This window comes from Carettochelys insculpta, chromosome 2, assembly GCF_033958435.1.
Source record: "Carettochelys insculpta isolate YL-2023 chromosome 2, ASM3395843v1, whole genome shotgun sequence".
NCBI classification, from domain to species: domain Eukaryota; kingdom Metazoa; phylum Chordata; order Testudines; family Carettochelyidae; genus Carettochelys; species Carettochelys insculpta.
Window position 1 is genome coordinate 232,127,395 of NC_134138.1, and position 22,707 is coordinate 232,150,101.

The 22,707-nt window shown below is 45.0% G+C and overlaps 1 protein-coding gene across 2 annotated transcripts in view; it reads left to right on the top strand.

The window, feature by feature from the left end:
• The first annotated feature begins 1,530 nt into the window (after window positions 1–1,530).
• Window positions 1,531–22,707, top strand: part of LOC142007987 (serum paraoxonase/arylesterase 2-like) — a 70,580-nt gene continuing 49,403 nt past the window's right edge. For both annotated transcript variants that reach the window (XM_074984716.1, XM_074984715.1), the window contains exons 1-2: window positions 1,531–1,722; window positions 14,239–14,309. In XM_074984716.1, the coding sequence (XP_074840817.1) occupies window positions 1,649–1,722; window positions 14,239–14,309 (145 nt within the window). In that variant the 5' untranslated portion in view covers window positions 1,531–1,648. The remainder of the gene's footprint in view (window positions 1,723–14,238; window positions 14,310–22,707) is intronic.

A 22,707-nucleotide genomic window follows, 5' to 3' on the forward strand; every position in this document is an offset into this window, starting at 1 on the left:
AATAACTGTTACCAGGAAGGGAAAACTTGTGCATCTCTCTCTTTCATTGATAAAGTAGGTGAACATTTTATGAACTTGATCTGTATAAAACTTTATACAGAGTAAGACAGTTTTCTCTGGGGTTCTGGTCCCTTAGGGGCTGTGCACCTGGGTACCGCGGCAAGTCCCATACATGAGGTGCTCTCAGTGTCTGTGTTGCTCTGCTGTGGGCTGTGACCCCAACTCTTTACCAATGCTGGAGGAGATCAAAGGCTCTGTCTCAGCAGGACTGGGTGGTGGAGCAACTCAGGATGCAGGTGTAGGCTCAGTGGTGTTTTCAGCATATCAAGTGACAGTCTCAAGGGGATCTCTGTAACCAAACCCATTGCATAGTGTCACCAACCAGTTGATTGTGATGAACTGGTCGAGCCTGGAAACTCTTCCATTCTCAATTTGCAATATCTGCCAATGGAGCATGGCTCCTGCTAAGGCAGGTTTGCTCGCTGCCTGCCCTGGCTCCGTGCTGTTCCTAGAAGAAGCCATTGCAGCCCCATAGCACTATGTGGGGAGTAGTGTCTTGGTGTGCTGCTCCTGCCTATGGGCCCCCTGACAGGCTGTGAGGGGTAAAGAGGGCACCTGTGCTGGGTTTCCAGACACTGCTACTCTTGCAGATGCCGTGGCTAGAGCTCTGAGCCCTTTAAATCACTGCCAGAGCCTTCGCTGTTATATTGGCACTACGGCAGGGTTGGCCAACCAGTTAGAGACTAAGAACCAAAACAGTTATGGACAGAGTGCAAAGAGCCACATATTTTAGGCAGATAATATACATCTATAGGTATATGTAAATAAATAAATAAATATTAGCTATATAGAGATAAAAATAAATAGGTAGCTCAATGCTCTCCCTCCCCCAGAGCCAGGCATCCCAGCTCCCCACTCTAACCCAATCTGCTCTCCTCCCCTCCCCCTGTGCCAGGCACCCCAAAACCCCCTTGAATCTCCAACCCCGTCTCTGTTCTGACCCCCTCCCAGAGCCAGCACTCCAAACCCACTCCTGAGCCCCAAACTGCCCCCTGACATTCAACCCGCACCCCAGCGCTGGCCTTCCACAGCAGCCCCCCAAGCACCCCACACTCTCTGCAGCACCCGAGCCCTGGCCCGATCCTCTCCCAGAAGCAGGACGCCAGCCGGGAGAGCGAGAGCGGAGTAGGATGAACGGGCTGGGGCCCTGGGGAAGGGGCAGGGTTAAATCCATCCTGCGCCTAAACAAAGGGGAGCCACTGGGGCAGAAGCCGTCCCGCCAGCCCCACCCGCGCGGGGGCAGGATGGCATCGCCGCACCAGGAGCGCCACGCGTGCGGACCAGCCCGATTCAGCCACTGCAAGGGCCAGAGTCGCACAACTAACTCTGCAGCGCAGCCGGTCCCGGTCCCCGTCCCCGCGTAAACCTCGCCCGCCAGCTGATGGGCGGGGCCAGCCGGGCCCCCGGCCAATGGGCTCCCGCAGTGGAGTGAGGAGGGGCGGGGCTGAGCGGAGGGGCCCCGCCCCGCCCGCAGCCGCGGGCACTGGCTGCTCTGGGAGCCCCGCCTCTACTGGGGGTCGGCGGGGCGGCGTGGTCAGGGCCCTGAGACGGGCGAGCGCTCCTGCACTGCTCACAGCAACGCCGAGTGATGGGGAAAGTGCTGGGGCTGGCCCTGGTCGGGCTGCTCGCTGCTCTCTTCGGGGAGAGGCTGATGGAGTTTCGGTAAGTGGTTGGAGCTGGCTGGCTGGCTGGCTGGCTCTGTGTGTGTGTGTGTGTGTGTGTGTGTGTGTGTGTGTGTGTGTGTGTGTGTGTGTGTGTGTGTGTGTGTGTGTGTGTGTGTGTGTGTGTGTGTGTGAGAGAGAGAGAGAGAGAGAGAGCGCGAGCGCGCACAACTGAGCTGACCGCAGTGTTTTGAAAACGTGTCCCAGTCTTCCCAATTTTCAGCCCAGCTCCCCGTAGTGGGGGTTGAAGTTTGGCACCTTATCCGGCCAGCCGCAAAACCCAGACGTGCAATGGAGTTTGTCGGAGGAAGGGAGGGGTGAATACAGACAGCCCTCTGCTCATCCACATGAAATCGGAGCGTTTGCTTTGTGGGGTGGGATGTGACTTTTTTTTTAAGTGCATTGGTCATTCTGAGCCAGGCTTGCAACTGACTTCAGAAATATTCACTCCCGATAAATCAGGTTTGCAGTCGGGGGATGTAGCAGGCTGGGTCCCATTCTTTGCAAAATAAAGAGCTGATAAGGTCTGGAAAGTGTGAGCTCTCGGGGAAGCAGTGCCCTTTCTAGCCAAGGGCATCTTGACTGAGAGTATGTTGACACACTGTCCGGATGGTAAACACCACGTTGCCAATCATTTGAAAACATCTCTTTTGCGAAATAACTGCAGCTTTGATTGCAAAACGAAGTAACTTTATTCTTAAGCCAGAAATTCTGAATAAATAGCCACTAGAAAAACAATTAGCTGCAACCAATGTACTTTCAGTAAGGGAACAGGTCAGTTAGAGTTGTTTGTGGCATTTCCAGTATTGAGATGAATACTAAACAGAAGGAAAGCTATTAAGCCCTGGAAGGAGAGAATACGTGCATGCAAATCTAGTCTGTATAACATTACAGAAATATTTTCTTTTAGCACATAACCATGGAAGTTTAGCAGCTTTAGCTAGAAAAGTGCAGAATTACTTTGTTACATGACCGTGGAGTCCATATCTTTGTGATCAGGAGTAGTGGTATAAAAATGTTAGCAGTATGGCAAAGTAACAACATCTGAATGATTTAAATTTTAGATCCAACCTCATAGCTAATCACAAAGAAGGATTTTACTACCTTTTTACATGGTCAAGTGCAGTATAAGTGATTATAATGTCAGTGTTGTTTTGAACTAAATTCAACTCATTGCTGGTCCTGCTACTAATCTGAGTGCAAACAAGCAGATTTTATTGGCAACAAGAACTGGTATTGGTATGTCTCCTGATGGAGATCTCAGTAAAATTCTACCATTCCCAGTTAATCTTTTGGGTGAGCTGTTTCAGACCATAGTAACTAGTAGAGCCTTTTGGAAAGCTGAATAAACCAGCTTAAAATAATATCAAATAGTGTTAAAGTATATGCTAGAAATATATGAAACTAAAATCACTTTGTGAATATTGTTTAACTTTTAAAAAATACTACTTTTGTCTGTATAGTAACAGAGGAAGCCATGCTAGTCTATACACCATCAAAACAAAAAGCAGTCAAGTAGCACTTTAAAGATTAGCAAAATGGTTCCCATTTTTCTAGTCTTTAAAGTGCTACTTGACTGCTTTTTGTTTTGATACTTTTGTCTGGTGTGTGCATGGGTTACTTTATGAGCCTGCTACTTTGCAAACCTGCTGATACAGTATAGCAGTACTGGTGACTGGAAAACTACAACTTCAGTTAAGAGTTGAGATTCATGCCTAGTTTTCACTAATTTGCACTGGATGGAGGAGACTGGAAAGTAAGTTATCTTCCCCTCCCCACCAACCCAGGTCTCTCACATGCCTCTCTCATAGCAAAAGAAAATGAAAATTAAGAAGTTTCTTTGTAGGTTTGGTGCTCTTCATGCTAGTCTCTCAAGTTGTGGCACGTTGTGGTCTAATGATGTGACACAGAAGATGGTTGTTTCAATGTTTCCTTTTTTTCCCCAACATATTTAGCAATTTTTAGTATTCCAGAGGGTTAGGGTTGGCTTCTTTTTTTGTTAAATTAGTTTCTTCTTCTTAGTGTATTGGTAACACTAATGGCAATGAAGACAGCTTACTCATGTCTTATCTGCTGTGGGGTTGAGTAACAGTTGACACTATACATGGACCTTTGCTTCCACTCCTTAAAAGAACAGTCCTTGATGCAGACAAAGTGCTGTAATTTCAGATATGTGATTGTTAAAGGTATTGACTTGTTTTCCTCTTGTTCTTACCATGGATTAGTTTTAAAAACTTCCTAATCTTATGTCCACTTGAACAAATAATAAAGCTCCCATTGATTTCTGGCAGGTGGTAATTTTCTCCTGAACCGCAGCTGGGCACCCAGGAATAGCAGGCAGTCTGCATGAGTGGCTCTCCTTTGTCTCAGTGAGCAGCCACAGCCCTACAGGTCACTGGAGTTCCACCTGTGACCTCACAGGCCCCCCGCCTCCGTCCCAGCACTTTCGGATCAGCATGAAGATTTGTGCCACCTGAAGTGCTGGACTTTGGTGCCTCATTTTGCCAGAGGAGTGGGGCAGAGGGGGACACGGGGAACCAAGGGAACACCAGTGGAGCCCACAAGTTGCCCACCATTGTCCTGAACGCTTGATGCAGAGTGTGCGCTTTGAAAGCTCCTGTTGCTTTGAAAATTTGCTGTTGTTTTTAACCTACATATGAATACAAAAATGGAAGAGATCAGTCTCAAAGAAGACACTCTTTAAAATGAGAAGGAACACTAAGATAGTTGTGAGGGTGTTCACTGCTGTGCTTTTTGTTTTGAAGTGGTGGGGTGGGGGATGGCCGGGAGTGGGTACAGAGGTTATATTTTTGAAAAGCGTTTGACGAGAGTTTCCTAAAGCTTTGAAGATCAGGTTTTTTGCTTATGATATTTTGATAGCTTTGAAGCCCAGATGTTAATCTTGTGCTGTTTCAGGCAACTTCAACACTGAAGTTTTGCCAGCATCTTTTCTGGCGTACAACTGTTGACATTGCAATCTCACTAGAGAACATCAGTATTTACCACACCACTGTTTGGCACACTTTCTTATGCAACATTGAGAGATACCAACAATCTTGAGGGATTATGGCAGTTTGGGGTCAGGTTCCCACAGCACAGCTGCTGAAGAGTTCAGTGGAATTTTTACTGTTTTAGAGACTGAGTCTTCTGCAATTGTGAAACTTCAGTGACTACCTTCAGTAAAAATGAGAGTACCAGTCCCTAGTTCCTTCAGGTAGTGACAAATAAGGGAAAAACTATTCTGTACTTGTGAGATGAACATCAGGTGGTGGGACTGGAAGATGGTGCGAATCTGGAATGATCAGTAGAGGCCAGAGACTATTTAGTCATGGAAGGCTTTATTTCTGGAGGTGGAATCAAGGACTGTTCTTTTAAGGAGTGGCAGCAAAACCTTGAGACTTGCTCCAGCATGCTAGCTCAGGGACACCAGAATGGGAACGTATTGACAGGAGAGACATGAGTAATGTTTGGGCACTGGAGACTTGCAATCCTGGGCTGCTATTAGTCAGAGGCCAATCAGTTTGGTGTTGGAAAATTTGTTGTGGGGGATGTCAGTTGCTATCCGGATGCACAAACCCATTTAAGCATATCCTGCTGCACAGGTGCAATGCGCAGGGAAGAATAGAGACATCTGATGCAAGGGCTTCCCGAGCTGGGGAGAGGGGACAATATATGGGACATAGTACATCCTGATTCTGAGTCACCAGTTTGCTTCTGAGTATGTGAACAAGGCATTTTCCCATGTTTATGCAAGCATTGATGGGTCAGCATGGGCTGCTTCTTTGCATGAACATTGGCTGAGCAAGAAAGATGCACGATGCATTTTCAAAAATACTGGACATCTTGTCAAGTTGCACTCAGGGACTACGTTGTTGGGGTTGAGATGCTGGAGATGCTTCATGACTAGGTTTCGCAGTTTCAGGTAACTTCTCCTGTATCCCCCTCCCCGCCCGTGGCCTATCAATCTAATCTGCACAGCTATCACCCCTCTTGGGTAGAGACTCATATCTTTCACTTTCCTGACCATGTTTTGTTCAGCACTCTGTGCCTAAATTTGATATTCCCCTCCAAGTGCTTTGCTTTCTCTCGAGAAGCTATAAACTGTGCCATTGCCAACATTTATAGGTTTACATAGCCTTCTTCCATAGAAGTTTGTAATGCTTTCACCATGAAGACAGAGAATATAATTAAAAACAATAAAAGAATGTAGCCAGTTGCTAATAAGCTTACCAGAGATCATCTTCCCATCCCCCCCCTCCTTTAGAGACATTCCGTATAATCCCAGCCCACAATAATACCTAATCTTTCCGTTTCCTACAAGAGGTTCCAAAGACCCTTAAACTTATTGAATTAAGTTTTCCAAGGACATTGTGCGAAGCTGCCACCTTTATCACACTATGCTTCATATCACACAGATCTGAATAAGTGGGTCTGTCCCATGAAAGCTCATCACCTAAGAAATTATTTTGTTAGTGATACATAACTGCTTTCTTGTATTGTGAAGATACAAACTAACATGGCTACCTCTCTGTGACTATACACTGTTTGTGTATGAATGTTATGCATATGTAAATGCCTGTTATAAGTCTGGAGCTAGGGGTGCTGACTTGGGTAGTCTCAAGTTTTGCCTTATGAGCAACAGTAAATAAAGCGTGATTTTCGGAAAACTCAATTATACTAAGCAGCAATAAGTAGATAAATGTCTTAAACGTTGACGGTAGCTTGAGAGAAAAGCATAAACTCCTACATGAATAACAAGTTGGTATATGTGTGGTAATAGTGGGTCTCAGTTATCTCTGGAGTTGAATGGTATGGATAAATATTGCTGCTGGCTCTGCTGGTGCCTTGAAAATAGGGGCTGGATAGTTCCAGGATCGTAAAATTGTCCGTGTAGCGTAAGGGCTGCTGGAGTGCAAGTCTTTGGGCTTTGGCTCTGTTATGTTTTGTAGCACCTGCATTTTACTGCAGAGCTATGTGATGTCTTCATGAACTTCATGCATCCCTTGGTCCTTCTGCTCAATGCACCTTTAGCTCTTTGCTCCAACATATAGGGATTCTAGGGATTTCCTTGGGTCTCTGGTGTAGGGGGCTGTGAGCAATGGAGATGCTCAGAAAACATGCCCTCCTTGGTCTTGTTCCTTTTTTTTGGTTTTTCCTTCTCATCAAGCTCGGGGTGGAGGCTGCACGTTTCAAGGGTGCCCAAGCTCAGGCCATTGATGGCTCTAACACTGTCTGTCTTTTTTTATTTAAAGACAAAGTGGAATGGAAGAGAGACATAAAAGATTTCAGTAAAAAACTATACAGGGAGTTGGGTGGAATAGCTCAGTGGTTTGAACATTGACCTGTTAAACCCAGGGTTGTGAGCGCTATCCTTGAGGGAGCCATTTAAGGATCTGGGCCAAGTAGATTGGGGAAAAAAAGGGATGGTGCTTGATCCTTCCAAGAGGGCAGGGCACTGGACTCAATGACCTCTTAAGGTCTCTTCCAATTCTATGAGATGTGTGTCTCCATATTATATTATCTAGATACAGTTTCGGTTCAGGACTGCTCAATGGCTCCCAGCAGTTAGTGCATGAAGGGTGCTATTGGAAGCCTGTAGCTGGGAGAGTGGGGTCTTTTGTGTCTCTGTGACAATAAGAATAGGGAAAATGCTGTGAATATTGCTAACCTTATTGCAGGTAGTAGAGATCATGGCTGATTTCACTCTCAAGGGTGACAAAGCCCTGCAAGACAGGCAGCTGCTCACGGAGGCTTGAAGTCACCCTGGTCTGTATGCTGCCAGGTGGTGATGGTGGGTCACAAAAGGTGACCTAGTGTGACAGAAGGAACAATACCACACTTCCAAGAAGTGGCCAGGAAAGGAGTAAAGAGTGTCCGCTTGAAAATACTCAGCAAGACTGTTCCAGAGGATGCAAGGGAAGCTCATGTCTATGTTCTCCAAAACCCTGAGTGGAGAAGGGTTGTTACCACTGCCTAGCTCTGCAGGGTCCATCCTCCATAGCTACCAGTACCACATCGCTTCCTACTCTGAATCCAAGCGCAGCATGTATGTTTTGAATGAAGGCTCTCAGAATGGAAAACCAAATTACTGCCATTTGTAACAGTTACATAAATCGTGTAGTTGGCCTGACTGACTGCTGGAGTGCTGGCAAGGGATTGGGCGTTTTCTAATGCTGTGATATTTCTTTCCAGATATATTTGTGTAGGTTTGCATTTAGTGGATTTATGGTGGTAGCATTTCCATCTTGCTGATAATGGCTAATAAATGACTTGGACAGTCTCTTATTTTTCTGCCATCACTTTGTTTTGTAACTGAACTGGCTAATTCCAAAGGCATTTCATTTTGAAAGAGAAGGGAGGTGGTAAAGGGTCTATGAAGAAAGTAGAGAGAGAATTGTGCTTTGATGTAGCTCACTGAGCTCCTCTCTCCATTTTCACTGGCTTCTGTGTCTGGGTTGGGTTTGTTAGTCTCTTGAAAAGCTTCTGGATTTTGGGGTGGTGAGAAGGAGTCACATGCTTTGCATTGTCCTCATCCCCCTTCTCAACACTCTTGTTGCATTACTGGGGTTCCTTCCTCTGGGCCTTGGGAGCTGTTCACTTACCAACTGGTTGTCGGGTTGTTGCCAGCATCACTGAGAAGAGGCAAGTATAAAGAAGTGGCCTGAGATCTTCTATAGGGCTCCCTTCCCCATGGCTCTGCATTGCCATTCATCACCTTTGTACCTCAGCTTCTGCACCCAACCTGCAATGATGGACTGAGTCTCAGTATTCCCAAGGTTATTCCTCAGCTGGGCTTACACTACACCTCCCCACAAGCCAGAGAAATCCTAGCCTTCTTTCCTAGACAGGGCAACTGTGCAAAGTTTATCTGTAGGTTTATATGAAGCCACACCTATATGTTTATGAAGATGAACTAGTGGGGAGGACATGGGGATATTTTAAAGGGGGTCAGGTTTCTGCTTCCTGTCACCTTGGAGAACTGATATTAGCATTGTCACCAGAGTGGTCATTTTCAGAAGGTCATTATGGGACAGTAGAAAGACCCTTTCTACTGGAAAAGGTGATGCAGCAGCCACAAAAGACATTGGGACCTTGCCAACAGAGGGCTTATGCCATCTGGGAAGTTGTTTTAACTTAGCTGACAGAGAATAAGGTTTATAGCAGAAGGACTCAAAATTGCATATGACTGCACAGACAAACATACTGAAATAAGGCACGTATTACCAGGAAAGCTTTGTAGTGCACACCTTGCCTCTATCTGTAGCTGGGTATTGGAAGCTGCATGTGGTGTAATGATACCGTGCAATCTGTTTTCATATAGTCCTGCTGCTTTAGAAAACTGTAGCAAATGGCTGGTGAATCTGGGACATCTTTGTCTCTCTCAGACAGGCAATATTAACATGTGGCTTGGTTGCTTTGAAAGAATTCTGCACAGTTCTGGAAAAAAAAATTGTGATCTTTGTAAGATGATGAGACTGAAGTGTGGGGGTGGGGAAGCAGGGGAAAAGTGAGAACAATTCAAGAATGTTGAAATTGTTGAGAGACTGCACAGAGTGAAGAAAGACAATGGGAGTTAAATGACGGTTCCTCTGGCTGCTTGCCTGGCAAACTAATGTTTGCCTGAATTGCTCTTCAGTCTGGATGAGGGGGAAAATATTTGTGTATAAGTTCACTGTGTTAGATCACTGGTGACTCTGATTTAAGTCTTTCTGTTCAAGCCATATGTTTGGGCACCTCTGACTTCAGCACTGAGAAGATAAAAGTTGGATTATGTACTCTTTGTACACTGTGTTAAGTTTTACATAGCTTGATCTTCCCCACTCCTCTGTGAGCTCTTAATTTATTTAGAAACCACTTGAGTGTAAATCCACACACTGAGTATACTGCAATATGAGGTTGAGAATGTAAATGGATGGGCGTAATGAGATTTAAAAATTATGGTTTCCATGTTTACTATAATGTCGTTGTACTGACATCAGATTTTATTCGTATTGGCACTGAGATTGATAGCAGAGAAAGCTCGACAAAAGAGCAAGAACATCCACGCTTGTTTGGTTGATTTTTCGGAAGGCATTTGACAGTATAGATCAGACAGTGACTTGGGTGATGATGGAGTTCTACAGAGTGGGTAGCAGACTGATATGGCTGTTGATGGATATCAGTGACAATGCAGAGGCAGCTGTGAGAGTGTGCGGAGAGTTGGCAAGTTGGTTTAGAACGAATAGAGGTGCAAGACAAAGGAGATCCAATGTCACTGAGTAGCTTAATCATGCATCTAGAGAGAGTGATGGACAAGAGCAAGGAAGAGTTAGAAGGGATATCTATGCACAGGAAAAGAATTAACAACTTGAGGTTCACAGATGATATGGTTATCATTGAAGAAGATGAGGAGAAGCTAGTAAAAGTGGTGTAGATGCTAAATGAGGAAAAGAAGCGGTATGGGCTGATTATGAACACTGATGAAACAAACACAATGGTATTTGGAGATGAGGAAATAGGAGGGAAGATCAGTGTAGATGGGATTGAACTAGAGAACATAGAGAAGTTCACACATCTGGGGAGCAACATAATGTATGACCAAGACTGTAAGAAGGAAATAGTGACTAGAATAGCGAAAGCAAGACCGAGTTTGAAGGCGATGGATAACACCTAGAAAAGCAAAACGATTGGCTTCAGGAATGAAGGTGAGCGTCCTGAAAATGTGTATTCAGCAGCATGTTATATGGATGTGAGACATGGGCGATAGCGAAAGATTTGAAGAGCAGAATACTAGTGTTCAAGAGGAGTTGTTATGGAAAGATCCTGAGAATAGGTTAGATGGACAAGGTCACCAGTGAGGAATTATATAGGAAGACACAGCCGAAATAGAACCTACTGCAGAAGGTTACACAATGCAAGTTACAGCTATTTGGACATGTTTGCAGAATGAACGACAAACAAAAAATCAAGACCCTGGTATTTTGCATAGTGGATGCTTCGAATAGGAGAGGCTGACCCTGCAGAGAATGTGTAGACTGGTACAGAGCTAGTCTACAGAAACTAATTCATTTCACACTGGACAGGGATAGATGGAAGGAAATAGAGAGGGAAGCATCAGACACCAATGGACGCTGAGCCCATGGTGGTTGATGATGATAGTTACTATGTATCTGTCTTTTAGTGTCTTACTCCCGCAGTTAAATATATGCCTTTATTGTAGAAGTATAATGTGGCCAGATGTTGCTGTAGGATCTGTGACTCTTGAGCACAAACAATCTCAGCTTTAATTGGAGGGGGAAGGAAACAAAAATGTTAGTGAAGTAACTTTCTTTAAAAAGAAAAGTGTTCCTGAATGTATGTTTGCAACTGTGCTCCTGCTCAAGAAGATGTTTGAATATGGGGCTTGGACACTACAGCCTCAAACATGTGATTCAGTGTCAGCCTGTTTTTTTTTTTTTTTACAAACAGAGATAGGGGCTTGGGAGGAATGACAGATGAGGCTCATTCAGTCCAAATAGCCACTTGCAGCCTGGTGACGAACATCTTCCAGTTAGTTTCAGGGAGGATTTAGTTTCAGGGTCTAAGGTGGCTGGAAGTGCATGGTGGACACAGTACCATCTTGGAGGCCATGAACATTCCTCTCTTGCAGCAGAACACAAGCAAGACAACCTGACTGGTCAGTGCAAACATGCACTGCTAACTGCTGCTGGTCATAGAAACTAGCTGCACAGCCACACAAGCATGCTGAAATGCCCAGCATATAGGTGTACTCCATATTCTATAACTCCACTTCCCCATCCCAGCCCAAAGTAATCAATTCCAGAAAAGGGTTTGCAATGGCTGGAGCCAAGTGGGAGAGGCAGTATTGCTGTTAGAGGAGATAATGTTGTTAAACCAGGAGTTGGGAAGTGGTTTTTTGCTTGTAAATGGGTGTCTCCTTGGAATAACCGAGTACGTCTGACCTGCAGATACTGTGTTATTTCTTGTTATCATTTGGCATTTCAGACTCTGACATCTGGCCCACAGCATCTGATTCTGTAAGTATTTGGGGAGGGGTAAGAGTAGCAAACAGGTGGTGCCCGGAAAGAGTGGTCAGAGAGCACAGGTAAACAATTGTAGATCAAAGGTGCTGTACCAAAACCGGCATGTCCTGTCATTCACAAACAGGGAGTACAGTAAAACCTCGAGTTCAACCCCCATGTAACTCAAATTTTTGCAGAAGTCGGCATAGGCAGCTGTGAGCCAGTCTGCTCCTTGTTTCCCAGCTCTCCATCCCTTGCAGGACCTGTGAAACTGACCAGCCCACCAGGGCTGATCAGTGTCCTGGCTGCTTCTCCCAGCCCTGTGGTTGTCAGCCTGACAGCTGCACTACTGGGGGAAGGGAGGGAGAAGACTAGCCTGACAGTTGCAGAGCAGCTTCAAGTTGTGCTAAACTCTCATTAAGCAAGTTAAGTGCAATGTGAAGCTGCATATTTTGGGGGTTTACTGTATTGCCCTGAAATACCTTGGCATGGGAAGGCAATAGGAGTGATAGGGAAGGGTGAAATTGATGGACCCCAGAATAGTAGTTAGAGGGGAAAGAAGTTGATCTTTCTTTCTGAAATACCGACTTAAGACATTTCTACACATGCCACTTTTTCTGAAAGTGGCATGCTAATACAGGGCCTGAAAAATGCTAATGAGCCATGGATGTAAATTTCTGGTGCTTCATTAGCATACAGCCATATGATTTGGAGTCCGGAAGAAGCTCTTCTGGACTCCAAAACAGCGTGTAGAGGTGTGGCCCCCAGGGGCTCTCCCAGAAGGAAATTTTCAGGAAGAAAGGGCCTGTGGAAGGAGGATTTTCTTCCAGGAGAGCCCCCGGGGGCCAGGCCTGTACATGCTGTTTTGGAGTCCAGAAGAGCTTCTTCTGGACTCTGAAGCATGTGCCCGTATGCTAATGAAGCACCAGAAATTTACATCTGTGCCTCATTAGCATTTTTCAGGCTGTTTATTAGCGGCATGTGCAGAAACAGCCTTAGTGTTTTAGGTCCTATGTAGGACCCAGGTACCTAGATTATTGCAATTTAGGCATAAGTATAACTTCACAAAACTCAGCTAGTTAGACTTGCTTAACTTCTGGACATCAAAGTTAAAAATTATTTTTATAAAGGTTGAACCTGCCTAGTCCAGCAACATCGTGGTCCGGCATGATTTTAGTTAGCCATATGTCCACTTGTCATAGGTGTATCAAGATTCCAGTGGTCACAAGGTTTATTTGCTGCCATCAGTCCTGGTTCTCAGTGTTCTGTGGTGGTGTTAAGCTGTAATTTACTCCTAATGTCTTTAAGAGCCCAGTAAGCAGGGAAAGTGTTGGTAATGCTGCTAGATGATATCGACCTGGTTTAGTAAATTTTCTGGTTCAGCACCAGACTTGAAGTGCTAGGCTAGAAAATTTCTACCTCTATTTGTTCAGTCTAGACCATGTTGTCAGTGTGTGCTGCTGTATGCTGCAAGAATGTATAACTTTCTAAAGCTCCAGCTTCTGGAGTCATTGAATTATATGAGAATTTCAGCTTACCTCTTTTACGGAGAGTGCCCAGCCATCACCATTACATAGAAAAGTTTGAAAATATGATTGTTCTCTAAAAGCTCAAAAATAGATTGGCAAAAATCCTGAATTATTATTTATAAATAGCCCATATTTGTGGCTGCTTTTGTTTTGGAAGTTTGACTCATAATTTTGGAATGTTTGGATCTGTTACTATTGCTGTTATGAAGCTTCAGCATCTGAGTGATCTTCATGTAGTACTTCATAGCTTAGCGTTATCATTTTACTGAGAAATGACTGGTTTTATAGAGAAGGTAAGAGTGGGGAGCTTCGAGCATTAGCCTGTTGATAAAGTATATAGTTGATTGCTTGACCCTGCTTTACTGCATTATGAAATATATCCAAGAGAGTCAGTTAGGTTAATTAATATGGTACAGGAAAAATGTTCTATATGGTGCTAGTCTCTGAAGAGCACTCTCCTGCGGCAATGTCACTCACCTTATGCAGACAGTGTGCTCCCCAAGTTACACATTTCAACTGCTATTAGTGATATGATTTTACAGGTTACATATCTCTTTACAAACCACTAAAACCCAAGCTGTCAGTTTATCCCAGTTTTCAAACTTCTTGCTTTGGTCTGTCCTTATCTTTATTTTGCATGCTCACAGGCCGGTACCCCTCTGCGAAGGTATCTCCCTAGTTTGCACTAAGACATTGAATATATCTAGGTTTTGACAAGTTTCCTATCTCCTTGTACCAAATGTTCACCTCAGTAAGCGTAAGGCGTTATGGGACATTTAGTATAACTGAAAAGAACCATGTTACACATCAGTTCAAGCTGTATCACTATTACAATATTTGTACTTAATGCATACTAGCATATTTTGCAGGTAATGTATCTTATTAGAATGATATATATTTAAATGCCAGCTAGCATATTACAGTCAACACACTTTCAGTTTGTAGAACTCTTTGGTCTGTCTCATTAAACTGTGTGTCCTCCCGCAGACGTAAACTGAATGCCTCCAGAGACCTGGAACCAGTGGAACTTCCCAACTGCCACCTTATTAAGAGAATCGGTATGTATGTGATAAGACTAAGTACTTGGTATTGGGAGACTTGCTTTGAAGTCCTCTACTGAAGACAGGTTTTAAAAGGCTGACCTTGGAACAAAAACGTTTATGGGCTGTAAATAGTCTCTCTGCTGTTGCAGCTCCTTTGAACTCCAGTGGGGGAAAAACAGAGGCAGCAGACAGAAAATTCTGTTGTGAACAGCTGGACGTTCAGCATCAAATGAATGTTAGTGCTGGGGTGGGAGGCTGTGTTTCTACATTGTTAAAAGACAAACAGCATTGACAACCTTTGGCACAGTAGGAAGAATATCCAGAGACCAGCTACAGCTCTGTTGCGTATCAGAGATGCACACAGGGAGGTGTTGCCATGCTTGTGGGACACACCTGGAGGTGCCTATCTTCTGATAATACATTTCATACTGGAGCTTCTGCACGTGTGAAGGCTTTCGGAGATTGCAAGAGGCACAGAGTTAACGGTGGCGCTGATAAAAACAAGCTGTCAAAATGCTGGGTGGATATAAGAGTGGTGTGTGTGTGTGTGTGTGTGTGTGTGTGTGTGTGTGTGTGTAAAATTAGGCCTACGTCTCATTAACAGGATCTTGCTAATGGCCACTGATACAAAATTCTGCCAGGGTTTTACTTAAAAATATCTGTATATGGCTGAACTCCTTTTATTTATTTTATTTATTTATTTATTTATTTGGTGTGTGCAAGTCTTTGGATCTGTTGGAATTTACAGCTTTTCCAATGACCTAGCTGAGTCCTGCTGTTGACTTTCCGAATCTCACTTCCTGCATGTTTCAGAGATCAAATATCTTTCTGAACTCAATTACGTAATTGGATGAATATACATAGATTTTTGTGTGCGTGCCGTCAGTGGAACTTGCATTTGAAAAACACTTCATTCTTTTGAGTCGAACCCATAGTTGTTAGAAGAAGAGGCAGAATATTAATTTCCCTTGGTGGTAGTTCGTGTTAAAAGTATGCTTGAATGATTCCCAGTTCTAGCTGAACACTTTACTCAGGTGCACTCCTGTTATCTGATGGTCCTCTGGGCAAAGTCAAAGCAAGGAAAAACAACGAGAAGTCCTGTGGCACCTGAAAGACTAAAAGATTTATTGGAGCATGAGCTTTTGTGTGCAAAGACCTGCTTTGTCAGATGCACCTGAAGAAAGTCTGACTGTCAAGAGTCATAGGAAGTGACTGTGACAGTCTGGTTAGGGTTCAGGGCTGCAGTCCAGACTAATGAGGGGTTGTATCACCACTTGCCCCATAGCCCTCAGTGCCTCACAATTCTTGGTTGCTGTAGCTGCCAACCTGGGCCACTTATAGGCCTATAAGCACGTGTCGCTCTCTGAGCATCTGTGTACTTACACAGCCCTGGCTCAGCAGATTTAGCCCCAACAGCCTGTCTGCAACCTTATTCTGGCTTCCACCAGCTTTGGTTACAACCAGCCAATGACTCCTCCACATCCCTAGTCCCCAGTTTCCACCAAATTGCGTGCCCTAAAGTGTCCAGCTGTCTCCTGGTCTGCTCTTAGAAATAATGTTTATTGCACCTGTAAAGAGACAAACTGCATCACAGATTATTATCTAAACAGTGCAGAGTAGGTTCATTATGAAAATAAATGTACTTACAATAGGGTTCCCATGCCTAGTGAATCTCCATTAGGGTGGACCTTTTAGCTGTGGGGGGGCTCTTGCCTGTCCATTACTCAGATCTTGATAGGACCACTCTTCTGTAGCCCTCTGGCCTGACCCTGTCACAGTATGTGTAGTTGAGGTTACATAAGAGACTGGGTTGGAAGAGTTCCTTCTGTTGTTCAGCTGCATACATTCAAACATAGTGCGTATTCAGGATTCCTCTTACGGTGTTGATACCTACCTTTTACAATTATATTACTCACTAGTACGTTGTAGGCAGCCAGAAAACCTTATACGGTACATTTAATATTGTATTCAGTTGACTCATTTGCTTATGTGAGGTGTAGACCCCTTTCTCTCTAGCTCAGATAGAGATTATTTCCCTTGCTGGGGTACTGTCCCTTTCCCCTTGTTGATCGCTGCATTTGCCTGATGTGTAAATACGTTGTCTTTGAGACCAGGTCTACACGACAGACCTATATCACAATAGCTAAGTTGCTCGGGGCGGTATTCCGTGGAAGTTTCACACTTGTGCGGCTGCTCGGGAGAGATTCAAAGGTGGGCCAGTTGATTAGCAAGCAGGCGCAGCCAGGATTTTGTGTTGGCAGTGTGCATTCACACAGGCTTCAGTGAACATAAAAATATTCTACCCAGGGATGACGAAGATTAGAGGGAACAATGGTTTGGAGTTGTGAAAAATCTCTATCCCTGAGCAACAGAGTTATAGTGCTCTAACACCCCATGTAGACAGTGCTAAGTCTGCTGGAGACTTTCCTGTCTCCTGGAGAGATGAATTAACTATGCTGTCGGGAACAGTTCTCCCTTCAGTGTAGTGGTGTCTTTGCTATAGCTGCACCCATGTGATGCTGTACACGCAGACAGGCCTGTGATGAATTGGACCCCCTGGGATGCCACCCGATGTGCTGAAGATACTACTGAGCTCTCTCTCTTTCTGCCAGTCTGGGCACCCTCTGATCTTGTCTTTCTGAGCCAGACTCTAAAGCTGCCTCCAGCATGCACCCACCCAGTTGCAGAACCATACAGGCATTGAGATCAGCTGTTGGAGGACTTAGCTCGGGGGACTCTCCACAGCACCCAAATTCACCGCCTCCCTCAATGTGGAGGAAAGTATACGCAACGTCCTATCCTCCCACCAATCCAGCAACTACACGAATGGGGTTATATTATACACCAGGGATATGTTTATTAACTACCAAAAGGTGTATTTTAAGTCTGCGCTTATCACACTGTGGGTCCTGACCCCCCCGGGGGGCCACGAGCAACTTGGGGCGGGGGAGGGGGTCGCAGTAAGACAAGGTCTGGCTTTTTCCCCAGTGGAACACACATTCTGCAGCCAGAGAAGCAGCAGAAAGGTAAGTCTTGGGGTGGGGGTGGGGGGCAATTGGGGAGGGTTAAGCCTGGCAGTGGGTTGGGGCCATGGAAGAGGGGTGAGGGGGCTAAGCCTGGGTAGGTTAGGGCTGCAGAGGGGTGAGGGGTGGAGCTGAGCTGGAGCCAAGTGCAGGGGTGGTGAGCTGGAGCCCTGGTTGGGTGGTGAGCAGGGCCGTGGGGAGTTTGAACCAGAGCCGCATGTGGGGGTTTGAATCAAGGTGGGAGCATGGAACTGGAGCTGCGTGTGGGGGTTTAAACTGGGGGCAGGGGGGCGTTGAATCATGAAGGAAGGATGGAACCGGGGTCACGTGTGGGGGGTTTAAACCAGAGTGGGGGTGTTATTGGCATATTTATTTCTTGTCCAATCCTAATCCCCAAAAAACTATTAGCTTTACTCGTGGAGCAGGGAGGGTGGGGGTGGGTGAGTGTCACACAAATTAATCTAGCATTTTTGGGGGTCGCAGTATTGTAATGTTTGAGGACCCCCTGTTTTAAGTGATCGGAGAGGTAGCAAACAGAACCAAGCAGACGGCTAAGCAAATGATGCGAAGCACAGAATCTAATTTCAGAAACTCACTATCTGTAATAATTCCTTACCCTCTATATTATTTTAGGTAGAGTCCTTCAGAAGCTAGAGGTGTCCTCCTAGTGTGGGTCCAGCAGTTTTACCTCCCTGTGTCCCCCAGTTCCAGGCCTTTTGTTTCCAGGTATTTTCAAGTGTGTTTCTGGAGGTGGAGGTGAAGCAAACCTAAAGCTGGGATTTTTTTGTTTGCTGAAATAGGCTCTTTCCTGTGAGAGACAAGCTGGATGAAGTAATACTTTGTACTGGACTAATTTCTATCGGTGAGAGAAAGAAAGAGCAGCTTTTGAACTTAGAACTCTTTGTCAGGTCAGGGAAAGGCTCCCAGAGCATCACAGCTAAATACAAGAGGGAACAGACCGTTTAGTTTTTGGAGTTAGCGAACGGCTTTGGTTTTGAGGAACTGACATTGTTTGAAACGTAGTTGTAGAGTTCCACAACAACTGTAATTACAGTCGTAGCCTATACTCCCATTTTCTCCTTTCAGAGTTGGTCTGTTTGTATTTACTGTGGCTTTTAAACAGGAGCTTAGGACTGGTGCTTTCCTTTCATTGCTTCCAGAACAAAGCTTCTGTGTATATTTTAAATTATGGCTGAAGATAGTGAACTCCTAAGCAAGCAAGATCCATCTTGCTGTATGTTTTCATCTCCCTGTATGTCTCATCTGCAACGATAACATCATCACGTGTATGTCCAGAATTACTCCATCTCTTGCCTGATGCTTGCATTTCTTTCTTCACATCCTGAATGGGCAGCATTTGCTGGAGGACTAAATGAGACTCAATATGACAATGTACAATTAACATACTTGTTCAGGGTCTCCAAATTTGCTGAATTACTTCTGATTTGTCTAGCTTCTGCATAAAACTACCTGGGATTTTTTTGGTCTGTTTTATAATTGCTTGTTTGCAGTGATATCAGACCTACTTGGTTTATGTAAATGCACTTTAGATGGTGGTAGCTCGTTAATGACCTCCTTTTTTTGATCATCTCATCCTGTACTTCTGTACATCGAACTCATAGTAAGATGCTTCAGGTTGGTTTTCCACAACCAGTCTTTTGTAGCTCTGATATTGAAATATGACTGGTGGGAGGTAACACACTGCTTGCAGTGTACACTCATCCCTCGTTAAATGAGTACTTTACTTATGAATACTTACTAAAATGAGGGACACACATACCTACCTCTGTTCATGAGAGGAGTGAACTCCCTAGGCCCCACTAATACTAGCCTTACCACATCCCCCCATAGCCCCAACCTGCCTCAGCCTGAACCCCCTGCAGCCCCAACTCACCACAGCCTGAACCCCCTGCTGGCCCCGCAGACCCAATCTTCTGCAGCCTGAACCACCCCGCTGGCTCTGCAGCCCCAACCCGCCGCAGCCTGAACCCCCTCGCCAGCCCCACGGCCCCAACTCAACACAGCCTGGACCCTCCGTTGGCCCCGTGGCCCCCAACCCGATGCTGCCTCAACTTTCAGCGGCCAGAACCTTGGCCGACCCAACCCACAGCAGCCTGAACACCCCCACCCCCCCACCGCCGGCCCCAAAGATTCAACCTGCCTCAACTTGAACCCCTTGCCAGACCCAAAGACCCAGCCCAAAGCAGCCTGAACCCTCTACAGGCCCATCCTGCTGCAGCCTTAACCCCACTGCCTGCCCCACAGCCCCAACCCACTGCAGCCTGAAACCCTGCTGGCTTCACAGATCCAACCTGCTGCAGCCTGAACCCCGTACCTGCCCCATGGACCCAATCTGCAGCAGCCTGAACCCACTCCCCCCCCATCCACCCCACAGACCCAACCCACCACCAGGTTTTAACCCTCCCTCTGTTCATGGCCGCAGACTGCCCCCAGCCTTTAACCCTCCCCAACCCGCCCCCACAAACCCCAGGTTCACTTACTTTTCAAAAACAGCACCACATGCTGCCACTCCTCTGAGTTAGGAGCCCTAAGAACCAATCAGAGACATACCTGTATTTTAATGGAAACTTAGCGTCCCTCTTACAAATGTTTGCCTTCAAGCAGAAAGTTGGGAGCCAATTGTGTTTGTGTAGCGAGGGATGAGTGTACGTTTGTGATCAGTTCTCTTTGCAGGTCTTTCAGTGGTGCTGGCTGCAGGTGTGTACAATTGCTGGCTCTGTTGGTGGGGTTTGCTCATTCTGTAGAACCACACCACGATCTGATAGATCAAATCAAAGAATCATAGAACACTAGGACTGGAAGGGACCTCGAGAGGCCATCGAGTCCAGCGCCCTGTCCCAATGGCAGGACCAAGTGCTGTCCAAACCTTCCCTGACAGACATCTATCTAACCTGTTCTTAAACATCTCCAGCAATGGAGATTCCACAACCTCCCTTGGCAATTTATTCCACTGTTTGACCACCCTGACAGTTGGGAACTTTTTCCTAATATCCAACCTAAACCTCCCTTGCTGCAGTTTAAGCCCATTGCCTCTTGCTCTATCCTCAGAGGCCAAGAAGAACAAGTTTTCTCCTTCCTCCTTATGACTCCCTTTTAGATACCTGAAAACCGCTATCATGTCTCCCCTCAATCTTCTCTTTTCCTAACTAAACAAGCCCAATTCTTTCAACCTTTTTTCATAGGTCACATTCTCTAGACGTTTAATCATTCTTGTCGCTCTTTTCTGGACCCTCTCTAGTTTCTCCACGTCTTTTTTGAACTGCGGTGCCCAGAACTGGACACAATACTCCAGCTGAGGCCTAACCATGACAGAGTAGAGTGGAAGAATGACTTCTCGTGTCTTGTTCACAACACACCTGTTAATGCATCCCAGAATCATGTTTGCTTTTTTTGCAACAGCTTCACACTGACTCATATTTAGCTTGTGGTCCACTATAAGCCCTAGATTCCTTTCTGCTGTACTCATTCCTAGACAATCTCTGTTAATTTTTAAGGTGCTACAGGACTGCTTGTTTTTTGTGAAGCTGCGGAATAACATGGCTACCCCTCTCAGACTAATAAATGTGGTTTCCTGTTGGATGAAGTGACTGGCTTTCTTCTATCAGCAGTGAAGTCCATTCTTGGTCTAATAATGATGGGTGCAAATCTTTGTCATCTGTGTTCTTTTCTCCCACTCTCCTTGCTCTCTACAGCCTTCTTTTAGTTTAGTGAGTAGTAGAGTCTTCCCCAAGGTCATGAATAGGACTGCCACAATTTCGTTAGAATATGGTCCTTAAAAATTAAGAATGGTGATCTGTAGGGAAAAGTAATTCACTGTTATAATTGTGTACCCCATTATAAATTTAATGTGAACATTACTCTGCCTGGACAGCTACGATGAAGTCTTTAATACATTTTTGCTGTCGTAGGCATGTGGATAGCTCACACTAGTGCTCTATAGTGAAAAATGCTTGTGACTGCCAAGTTCCTCCTCTTTTGTGTAGCTTGATTTATCAAAACATTCCCTGCAGCACTCTCTTGCAGTGAAATTTTGTATTTTGCTATGGAGAACATCTGCATTTTGAAATACTGGGTTCCTAAATCTTGTCTTGGTGGATGAAACGCAAAAACAATTTTTTTTTCCCGGATGGAGGCTAGAGTTTCACTTGGATCAGGAAATGGTGAGATTTCTGTGAAGTCTGTAGAAGTGAGTTTTTGTGTGCTGAATTCCTGTTCTTTCTCGAGTCAGCTTTCACACAACATTCACGATGGTCCCTTCTGGCCTTGGACTCTGTGGATCTGGCCTGGCTTTCAGGGCATTTAGCATGTGCTTAAACATCAACCTAGCAGACCTAATAACTATTTGATGTTTATTAATGAAATGATAAAAGCAGTTTCCTACCATAGATACAATTTGAAAGGCGGGATACCCCGGTCTTTCACTTCTCAGTTAGAGCCGGTGAGGAAAAATAATATGGTCAACAAGTTCTATTCCAAAGTGTATATATTCTCTACCCATCTTGGGTAACATAATGACATTCTAGAGCAACTTTCAAAAGATTTTTCCCATCTTATTGGCTCTGTTTAGGGCTATAAAAACTTACTATTAATGCAAACATTGGCAGGGCTCTGGAATTAACAGTGGAGCCTTATGTGGCTTCTGTTTACTGAAGTGAATCAGAGAATTTCTCTAATGTAGCACTCGCCACTGCCCATTCATTGTATTTAACTGAAAATATATGTTACCTACTTGCAAGCATGATAGGATTTTTGTAGTTTGTTTCTGTCTGGTGGCTTTCTTTCATGCTGTGTGGAAAACAAAGATAGCAATCCTGAAGCAGCTTCAAGACTAACAGTATGATTTATTAGATGATGAGCTTTCAAGGGATGGAGCCAATTCTTCAGATCTGTGCAGAGTTAGGGCTTATGATAAGGAAAATCCTAATGAACACAAGAACTAGGGGTCACCCAATGAAACCAAGCAGCAGCAGGTTCAACAAACCCAGAAGGAAGTATTTCTTCAAGCAATGCACAGTCAACCTGTGGAACTCCTTGCTAGGGGATGTTGAGAAGACCAGGACTTTAACAGGGTTCAAAAAACAACTAGATACATTCATGGAAGATAGAGCCATCAATAACTGTTAGCCAGGATGGGTAGATATGGTGTCCCTAGTCTCTGTTTGTCAGAAGCTGGGAATGGGTGGCAGGAGGGATCACTTCACATGTTTTGTTCATTCCCTCTGGGGCATCAGGCCTTGGCCACTGTTAGAAGACAGGATATTGGGCTAGATGGATATTTGGTCTTACCCAGTATGTCCGTACTTATGAAGTGCTACAGTGAAAGATAAATGGGAGTATTCTACCAGATTTACAGTTGAAACCCCTTCTGC